The following is a 10000-nucleotide window of genomic DNA, read 5'->3' as shown; positions in this document are numbered from 1 at the left end:
GAAGCTGCAGGTGAGGAGGGGAGGGGGGGGCGGGGCCTCGGCCCTCGGCCCTCGGCCCTCGGCACACTAACCTGCTGCTCGTGTTTTTGCAGATATGGTTCCTCGCAGTGGGAGTGCAGACGGCGGCTCCACGGTGATCAAACTGGACACTGTGAGGAAGATCGCCGAGAAGGTGAGACGGGATGTCGGAGCGTCCGGAGTCAGGAGGAGCTCCCTGCTCATCACCTGTCCTCTGTGTCTCCTCTTCACAGGACAAGCACCCTCTTCTGGACATCACGCCGACCGCCGTGGAGAGGCTCAACTACATCCAGTACCACCCCATGGTTCTGTTCCTGGACCCTCACAGCCGCAAGGATGTGAAAGCCATGAGGCAGAGGTACAGCCCGGACTCCACCAAGAGCTCCAGACGGCTGTACGCTCAGGCGCTGAAGCTCAGGAAACACTACAGCCACCTGTTCTCAGGTACGCACGCCGGCCCCGGCCAATGACATCACAGGAAACCATGGTCTTCATGAGTCGGTGCTCCCTGACACGGGTCCAGGACCTTCTGACTTCCTCCTCTTCCTCTCTCCCTGCAGCACGCATCGACCTGCAGCCCGGCTCCAGTGCCTGGTACCAGAGCCTGAAAGACAAGATCCGCCACCAGCAGTCCAAACCAGTCTGGGTGTCTGAAGTCACGGTACCAAGACACGCACACACACACACACACACACACACACACACACACACACACACACACACACACACACACACACACACACACACACACACACACACACACACACACACACACACACACGGGGGGGGGGGGGGGGTCGAGTCCTTTCATGTGAACGGATGTTTGATGATACACTGAGGACACTTTCAGAGTTCTGACCCGTCATGGTTCCTGTCTTTCTGTCCAGTTGGAGAGCGGGGCAGAGCAGGACCTGGATGCTTTGGATCAAACCCAGTCGGACTACCTGAGTGCAGCCAGCGACCTGGAGGACACTGACGGGGAGGCGTACACCGACAACGAGGACCTGGAGGAGGCCTACCCCGGACAGAACGCATCCAGGGAGTCCAGACTGGTCGGAGCTGCTCTGGCCCGATCGTCTGAGCCCGCGTACGGGGACGCCGAGTCCCAAGCAGACACCTACTCCCTCAGAGAAGTCCCACCACTGATGCACGTACCCGAGCCCCGCTCAGTCCGCCCAGAGAACCCGGGCCCAGCTCACAGCTCTGCCGACGAGGAAGACCCGACTGTTCGCAGTTTCACAGACTCTGACTTCAGCGCGCTCGATGTTATTCAACCGAGCACTCCCTCAGACGCACCCCCGGACTTTATCGCCCCCGACCCGACGGCCCGGTACTCTGTGAGAGACACTTCATATCCTGCTGAGCTGCAGCCGGAGAGCCCGCCGCTCGCCAGCCTGTCCGCCATCGAGGACAGATTACAAGAGGTGAATGAAAACACACACACACACACACACATCTGACCTCTTGACCCCGGGCATGATGAGTCACATGATAAAGGTAATAAGAGCGGTTCTCTAACCCGTCCTGTACTTTGTTCCAGGCTCGCTCCGCAGAGCCTCAGGCTGCAGCTGAAGACAGGAAGCCTCCTCACTTTATAGTGTGAGTACCTGTTGTTGTTGTTGTTGTTGTTGTTGTTGTTGTTGTTGTTGTTGTTGTTGTCTTCACTGACAGCAGGCGGAGACTAACAGCCTTCTGTTTCAGGCTGGCACATCATCACCAGGCGGTCCAGTTCAGACGCACACAGATCCGAGGCAGCGACAGCTCCGAGGAGGACGAGGACGAGGCCGAGGACGTGGAGTGGGGCCCGGCGACAGAGCTCTAGAGTCCTGCTGCAGCGAGCGTCTCACACCAAGTGATCAAAGTGCCTGAAAACAGTTTTCAGATAATCAGATCAATGGTTGGTTCCAGCTCCCACATGATGCTCTATGTTCACACTGCTTGGAGAAATGTGCAGGAGCAACAACAAACATGTGGAAACGTCTTTAAAGTCTTTTTGTAACATTAAACACATTTTTGAAAACACGACTTTGTTTCATGATTTGCTTTTAAACATCAAAACAAAGAATGAATGCAGCTGATCCTTCAGGACTTCATGTTTTATAGGAACTCCAGAACTGACCGCTGATTTATGAGGAGGTTGCTGGTTTGAATCCCCGTCTGTCAGCAGCCTCTCTGCATGTTCTCCCCGTGCATGGCGTGGCTTCTCTCCGGCTTCCTCCCACAGTCCAATCACACGCTGCTTACTGTACCTGCTGACTGTCTGTAGGTTTGACTGTGTCTCTACATGTCAGCTCTGTGATTGGCTGGTTGTCTGTCTCTATATATCAGCTCTGATTGGCTGGTTGTCTGTCTCTGTATGTCAGCTCTGTGATTGGCTGGTTGTCTGTCTCTACATGTCAGCTCTGTGATTGGCTGGTTGTCTGTCTCTCTCAGCTCTGTGATTGGCTGGTTGTCTGTCTCTATATGTCAGCTCTGTGATTGGCTGGTTGTCTGTCTCTATATGTCAGCTCTGTGATTGGCTGGTTGTCTGTCTCTATATGTCAGCTCTGTGATTGGCTGGTTGTCTGTCTCTATATGTCAGCTCTGTGATTGGCTGGTTGTCTGTCTCTCTCAGCTCTGTGATTGGCTGGTTGTCTGTCTCTCTCAGCTCTGTGATTGGCTGGTTGTCTGTCTCTACATGTCAGCTCTGTGATTGGCTGGTTGTCTGTCTCTATATGTCAGCTCTGTGATTGGCTGGTTGTCTGTCTCTATATGTCAGCTCTGTGATTGGCTGGTTGTCTGTCTCTACATGTCAGCTCTGTGATTGGCTGGTTGACTGTCTCTATATGTCAGCTCTGTGATTGGCTGGTTGTCTGTCTCTACATGTCAGCTCTGTGATTGGCTGGTTGTCTGTCTCTATATGTCAGCTCTGTGATTGGCTGGTTGTCTGTCTCTGCATGTCAGCTCTGTGATTGGCTGGTTGTCTGTCTCTATATGTCAGCTCTGTGATTGGCTGGTTGTCTGTCTCTATATGTCAGCTCTGTGATTGGCTGGTTGTCTGTCTCTATATGTCAGCTCTGTGATTGGCTGGTTGTCTGTCTCTATATGTCAGCTCTGTGATTGGCTGGTTGTCTGTCTCTGTATGTCAGCTCTGTGATTGGCTGGTTGTCTGTCTCTATATGTCAGCTCTGTGATTGGCTGGTTGTCTGTCTCTATATGTCAGCTCTGTGATTGGCTGGTTGTCTGTCTCTATATGTCAGCTCTGTGATTGGCTGGTTGTCTGTCTCTATATGTCAGCTCTGTGATTGGCTGGTTGACTGTCTCTCTCAGCTCTGTGATTGGCTGGTTGTCTGTCTCTACATGTCAGCTCTGTGATTGGCTGGTTGTCTGTCTCTATATGTTAGCTCTGTGATTGGCTGGTTAACAGCCCCCCCCCCCTTTCCTCAAAGTCCCTGTGTGTTTTTAATTGTTGTTGAAACTTTATTTTCTACGAGCTTTGTACAGCACTTTGATTGAAAGCACTTTATTATTATTATTATTTATTATTATAATGGTTAACCCTTTAAAGTCATCCATCACCTCACTCCTCTGGACTCCTGCACCCTCACACCTGTCCACCACGGGGTCCAGATCCTTCAGTCCATCTGCCCTCCTTCCGGTCTCATAAATCCTCTACATCCTGTAAATGTGTCTTTTCAATGTTCATTTTATCGACGTCATTGTGACGTCATGAGTACAACTGTTTATGATAAGGCCTCCTCGGGTTACTCTTCAAGTCTTCCTCTCTTTACTTGTCAGATTGTTTCATGTGTTGATCCATGCAAATAAACATTCAAATGTGGGAGCAGCTGCACGAGGAGGCGTCAGGTGGTCACATGTCTGTGGACACACGTGTTTTAGGATGAACTGATTAGAGTGGCTCAAACTGTAGAGTGCGCGCGCGCGTCACTGTGCACTTGGGCTTCTTGTCATTTCCCAGTTTCAAGTTCGGACAAAGTTGTTCCTTTACACGCTGTAGTTGTTCTGAGACAAGGTTAAAGAGTCACTCGGTTCACCGGTTTGTACCCCCCCCCCTCCCCCCCGTGAGGAAACTGAAGTGACACGCAGAGCGGATGCAGGAGCGCGCGCACAGTTTGCGGTGAGCTGCGCGTGTGTGTGTCAGTGAGCCTGCGCGGCTCGATGTGTGACAGCGGGAGGAGGAACACACACACACAGTTACCTTGGCTCAAAGCTGGCCTGGATGGCACCCAGCTCCCGCTGAGCACGAGCTGCAGAGCACCCAAGTGGAGAGTCGGGGGGTGGGTGGGGGGGCTGCGCGTGAAACTCAAAGAAGTCAGGATGGACGGAAAAGGAACCCTGAAAATGTTCAGGAAGAAACGGGAACTGATCAAGACGCCATCCATCTCGAAGAAGAGCCGAGCAGGAAGTCCAGGTCCGCAGAGCAGCGCGCCGTCTGCAGTGAGTACAGCATCACTCCTGCTGTGTGTGTGTGTGTGTGTGTGTGTGTGTGTGTGTGTGTGTGTGTGTGTCAGGTGACCTTCAGGCTGCTGCACACACGCTGACTGTCAGTGAGGAGAAGAACTCTAGATGAAAGTTGTTTTTAAAGACTTTAGACCAGACTGTCTGAGACCAGGTCTAGCCTCGTCCTGGATCAGGGACGGGCTCCAGGGTGAGTGTGATTGGTCAGTTTAAAAAGGTAAAGTGTGATTGGTCAGTTTAACAAGGTAAAGTGTGATTGGTCAGTTTAACAAGGTAAAGTGTGACAGACTGAAGCAGCATGCTGAAACGTGGCTCTAAAAGCAGCTACAAGCCTTACTCTACGAGTGAGCGAGTGAAGAGAGAGAGAGACAGACTGGACGTCCTGCCCAACAAGCACAGCGTGTGGCTGAAGCAGGTATGTGACCGTGTGGACGTGGACGCCTTGTGTCTGTTCTGTAAAGTATTGAAGCGTGCAGGTTCAGGGCGTCTTGGCCTTCCAAGCGTTAACCCTTTAGGCTCTGACTGGGAGAACGAGCAGCTCGGTCACTTTCTGGTTCCAGACTGTAAATGTGGTTCTTGTCTTTGTTTGCCACGCCCGACAGCAGCATGGAGTCAGGAAGTGTTGCTCAACGCTCCACAGGATCTTGTGAAAGTCTTAGTGAGTTTACTAAGAGCAGCAGCTGCTGGGTGGAAGGCCACAGAGACGCTCAGACGGCGTCCTCGTGCCCAGCTCAAAGTACAAAGATCACATGACGCTCTGATGTTTTGTCTCTTCCTCTCTCAGCTCTCCATCCTCCAGGAGCAACCTCGGAAAGATGCAGGCGACATCGCTCTCTCCTCCTCACACTCCTTTCCCTCCTCCTGTTCTCTCCTCACCCCGACCTCCGCCGGGGCCCAGGACCCCTCTCTGTCCTGCCCGGGGACCCCCAGCACCCAGCACGCTAAGCTGGCGGCGATGCAAGGGGTGGGCTGCCCGTCGCCCGTGGGAACCCTGAAGAGACCGACTGCGCTGAGCAGACATGCCAGCGCCGCAGGTTGGCATCCCTTTCAAAATAGCTTAGCTTAGCATTAAGACCAGAAACAGATCCAACAACAGGAGCTGTGAGCGTGGTTCAGGAGGATCAGAGGCCAGGCCGCTCCGTACCTGTCCCTGCTCCCTTTACTTATACTCCAGAGGTTATCCAAGGTCACGCCTCCTCTTCTACATGGAGCTGATACAGAATCAATCAGAGCAAGTAAAAGATGAATACAATGAAGTGTGTCCTCGGGTCATGTGACAGGAAGACGTCTATAGAAAACATGCCCGTAGTTCAAGACTGACAGAAGAACAGCCTCTTCATTCTGAACGTAAGGAAACAAGTGAACCTGCCACAAACCCTGATTTCACCCCCCTGACGACAGCAGGAGGCTTCCTCTGCCCTGACGTCTGAAACGCATCAATAAGAGAGGCGCTGAGTTTATCACAGCGTCAGATTACTGACAAAGCACCAAATGTTGTCTCCTCAGGTTTACCGCTTCAGTCATGGGTTTTCACTAAAGGCCAGGGGAAGGGGGCGTTGACCCCCACCACTCCGTCGGACGTTCCCGAGAGCACGGCCATCGAGGTCGAGGACATCCCGGCCCTGCTGAGGGATGTGGCCCGTTTCGCTGAGGCTGTGGAGAAGCTGAAAGACGTCGTGCTGGCTGAAGGTGAGCGCTCCATAAATCCTCCACTACTCAGTATGCATGATGCATTCAGGGACCCCTCGGATAGTCCCAGCTTCTTAGTTACATGATGCATTCAGGGACCCCTCGGATAGTCCCAGCTTCTTAGTTACATGATGCATTCAGGGACCCCTCGGATAGTCCCAGTTTCTTAGTTACATGATGCATTCAGGGACCCCTCGGATAGTCCCAGTTTCTTAGTTACATGATGCATTCAGGGACCCCTCGGATAGTCCCAGTTTCTTAGTTACATGATGCATTCAGGGACCCCTCGGATAGTCCCAGCTTCTTAGTTACATGATGCATTCAGGGACCCCTCGGATAGTCCCAGTTTCTTAGTTACATGATGCATTCAGGGGCCCCTCGGATAGTCCCAGCTTCTTCGTTACATGATGCATTCAGGGGCCCCTCGGATAGTCCCAGCTTCTTAGTTACATGATGCATTCAGGGGCCCCTCTGATAGTCCCAGTTTCTTCGTTACATGATGCATTCAGGGGCCCCTCGGATAGTCCCAGTTTCTTTGTTACATGATGCATTCAGGGGCCTGAGTAGCCAATCAGATCAATAAGAAAGCTTTACCTCTGCTTTTTATAAACACAAAATATATTTTGTATCAAGTCGTCTGTTCAAGTCGTATCAGGTCGTTTGGAGACAGGACTGCCCTCTTTGTCCTCAGTCTCATCATTTACACACTCCACTTCATTTTGATAATCGCTCAGGTGTGTGTGTGTGTGTGTGTGTGTGTGTGTGTGTGTGTGTGTGTGTGTGTGTGTGTGTGTGTGTGTGTGTGTGTGTGTGTGTGTGTGTGTGTGTGTGTGTGTGTGTGTGTGTGTGTGTGTGTGTGTGTGTGTGTGTGTGTGTGTGTGTGTGTGTGTGTGTGTGTGTGTGTGTGTGTTTCCGGGCTGCCACCCACTCAGTGTAACCACACTGGTAGCAGGAAGCAAACCTTCTCCTCCTCCTGCGTCCCTCACTGAGCTGAGTAAACGCTGCGCCTCCATCAGCTGAACACAAACACATTGTGTGGGTCATGAAGCCAAAGCAGCTCGTCGGCTGTGCTCGGGTTCTGTTCCATCATGGCCTCCACCCAGCCTTGGGCTGTGCTCTGGTTCTGTTCCATCATGGCCTCCACCCAGCCTTGGGCTGTGCTCGGGTTCTGTTCCATCATGGCCTCCACCCAGCCTGAGATTTCTAAACAGGAAGCCATGATGGATCTGACACAAGGGCCTCGTCCACACTTCCTCCTCTGATAGGCTGGCTGCATCACCAGATCGTGACGCCGCCTCTTCTTAATCAGCAAAACAATCAGAGCGTGAGCCCCCCCCCCCCCCCCCCCCCCCTTCATGTGGAGCTTCACATTCAGAGCAGGTTGTTTCCCTGAGCCACAGAGAGCAGATGTAGCATCACCACAATCAGTTTCTCATCTCGCAAAACAATAGTGCAGCTCACATCCTTTCAGCTCGCTGTGTTCCTATTGGCTGCGTCTCAGACACACAGTCACGGTGACCTCCTCCCCGAGCAGGCTGCCTCACAAAGTGTGTGTGTGTGTGTGTGTGTGTGTGTGTGTGTGTGTGTGTGTGTGTGTGTGTGTGTGTGTGTGTGTGTGTGTGGAAAAAATGAGGATGCACACTGCAGATGTGTCACCAGTGAGCTGAGAGCTGCTGACACAGTGTCCTTTGACCAGACCTGTCTGTGCTCACACACACACACACACACACACACACACACACACACACACACACACACACACACACACACACATACGTGACATGTTACACGTGGGCTCAGATGCAGGAAGGATTGCTCCTCTGAGGTGGAGGTCATGATGATGATCAAACATTGAGCTGAAGGTGTCTGAAAGAGCTGAACTCAGAGTCTAGAACCATCTTCCAGTATATGATAAATAAATAACTGCAGTTCACCTCCCGCTCCTCCAGGGAAGGAGAGTCGGCGGCCCGTGGCTCACGAGTGTTTGGGCGAGGTCTTACGGGTGCTGCGTCAGGTCATCAACACTTACCCTCTGCTCAACACCGTGGAGATCCTCACCGCTGCTGGCAAGCTCATATCCAAGGTCAAAGGTCAGTACAGGTTAATGCTTTTATTTTCATTTAACTTAATGTCATCTTTAACTCGGCCCCCTAGTGTTTAAAGTGAGTACTGCAGTCTAAACTCTAATCATCACAGAGAGCTGTCCCCCCCCTCCTCTCACACAGGTCAGCATGTGGTGGACACTGTAGCTTCAGTGTTTAGCCAGCTCTGCATGTGGTGGACACTGTAGCTTCAGTGTTTAGCCAGCTCAGCATGTGGTGGACACTGTAGCTTCAGTGTTTAGCCAGCTCTGCATGTGGTGGACACTGTAGCTTCAGTGTTTAGCCAGCTCTGCATGTAGTGGACACTGTAGCTTCAGTGTTTAGAAAGCTCTGCATGTAGTGGACACTGTAGCTTCAGTGTTTAGCCAGCTCTGCATGTGGTGGACACTGTAGCTTCAGTGTTTAGCCAGCTCTGCATGTGGTGGACACTGTAGCTTCAGTGTTTAGCCAGCTCTGCATGTGGTGGACACTGTAGCTTCAGTGTTTAGCCAGCTCTGCATGTGGTGGACACTGTAGCTTCAGTGTTTAGCCAGCTCTGCCTGTGGTGGACACTGTAGCTTCAGTGTTTAGCCAGCTCTGCATGTGGTGGACACTGTAGCTTCAGTGTTTAGCCAGCTCTGCATGTAGTGGACACTGTAGCTTCAGTGTTTAGCCAGCTCTGCATGTGGTGGACACTGTAGCTTCAGTGTTTAGCCAGCTCTGCATGTGGTGGACACTGTAGCTTCAGTGTTTAGCCAGCTCTGCATGGGTCTGTAAAGCTTTCTGCGTTCTAACCTCTCTCCATGTTTCATCTCCAACATTGATCCTAGTTTGAGCAGCTTTCTGCTGCTGGAGCTTATTAGAAACATGCAGAGGCTTTTTAGCTCGGGTACAATCACTTCTATCTGAAGCAGTTCCACTGCCCGCTTCCATCGCTGCAACACCTGTTCACCTGATAACTGCTCTCATATCTGGCAAACCCAGGGGCGTCCAAAACGGCCTTCAAAGCCCCGCCTACCTTCTCTGGTCCAATCAGATCCAGAGCATTCAGGAGCAGAATCTAAAGTTAGAAGGAGGACATACTGGCTGCTGCATTGTTGTCAGAGAAGCTTCAACACAGCAGGTTTCCTTCATGATCACACAGGAGGAGAGCAGCTCTCTGATTGGTCCTTTAATTAGACTGCTGAGTCACCTTTAACTGGTTATACTTGATATATTTAGTTTGCTGTAACTGGTGTGCAGCTGAGTTCACTATGTCCACACTGGTGATATTTTGCTGTGATTTCTCAGGTTTCCACTATGAGGCCAGTAACGAAGCCGACAAGATGGACTTTGAGAAGGCGATTGAAACCATCGCAGTTGCTTTTAGCAGCAAGTGAGTATCTCACTCATCCTTCCTAATCTGATAATCTGTGTGTGTGTTAGTGAAGCACTGATCGTTTGAACTGGTCCAATCAAAGGTGAGTCGGTTGAGAGTTGAACAAAGAGCTGTGTTGTTGGAGAGAGAAGTGCAGCGCGGTGACACATCTGCAAGAGGAAAACAGGAAGTGGTTTTCTACTGTTCTCCCCTCTGACACAAAACCAGAACTCGTAAACGTTGACTGTGTGACTGTTAGAGAGCGTTATGACATCAGATCAGTCACATGACCTTCATGCTCAACAACAGGACAACAAGCGAAGAGGAGTGGAGCTCAAACAGGAAGTGGGCTCGCACACGCAGGGCGCCATTATTCTCTAAATGTATTGAATGATTG

At 51.6% G+C, this 10000-nt stretch overlaps 2 protein-coding genes across 4 annotated transcripts in view; both read left to right on the top strand.

Annotated features, from left to right (window-relative positions):
- tjp3 (tight junction protein 3) overlaps positions 1-1840 on the top strand; it is a gene marked incomplete at its 3' end in the record, with an annotated part of 21333 nt that extends 19493 nt beyond the window's left edge. For all 3 annotated transcript variants that reach the window (XM_079349750.1, XM_079349751.1, XM_079349749.1), the window contains 7 exons: positions 1-10; positions 93-172; positions 252-462; positions 579-679; positions 906-1442; positions 1559-1617; positions 1720-1840. The exon at positions 1-10 is cut by the window's left edge and continues 86 nt beyond it. In XM_079349750.1, coding sequence (XP_079205876.1) covers positions 1-10; positions 93-172; positions 252-462; positions 579-679; positions 906-1442; positions 1559-1617; positions 1720-1840 — 1119 coding nt within the window. The remainder of the gene's footprint in view (positions 11-92; positions 173-251; positions 463-578; positions 680-905; positions 1443-1558; positions 1618-1719) is intronic.
- A 2135-nt stretch (positions 1841-3975) lies between these two features.
- The window catches only part of LOC306827733 (rho GTPase-activating protein 45-like), a 14019-nt gene continuing 7994 nt past the window's right edge, over positions 3976-10000 (top strand). Inside the window, 5 exon segments of the mRNA XM_079349752.1 lie at positions 3976-4455; positions 5261-5510; positions 5983-6165; positions 8115-8255; positions 9537-9621. Coding sequence (XP_079205878.1) covers positions 4177-4455; positions 5261-5510; positions 5983-6165; positions 8115-8255; positions 9537-9621 — 938 coding nt within the window. The 5' untranslated portion in view covers positions 3976-4176.

This window comes from Symphodus melops (assembly GCF_947650265.1).
Source record: "Symphodus melops genome assembly, chromosome: 8".
In the NCBI taxonomy this organism is placed as follows: domain Eukaryota; kingdom Metazoa; phylum Chordata; class Actinopteri; order Labriformes; family Labridae; genus Symphodus; species Symphodus melops.
This window is presented reverse-complemented; position numbering and strand designations above follow the sequence as displayed.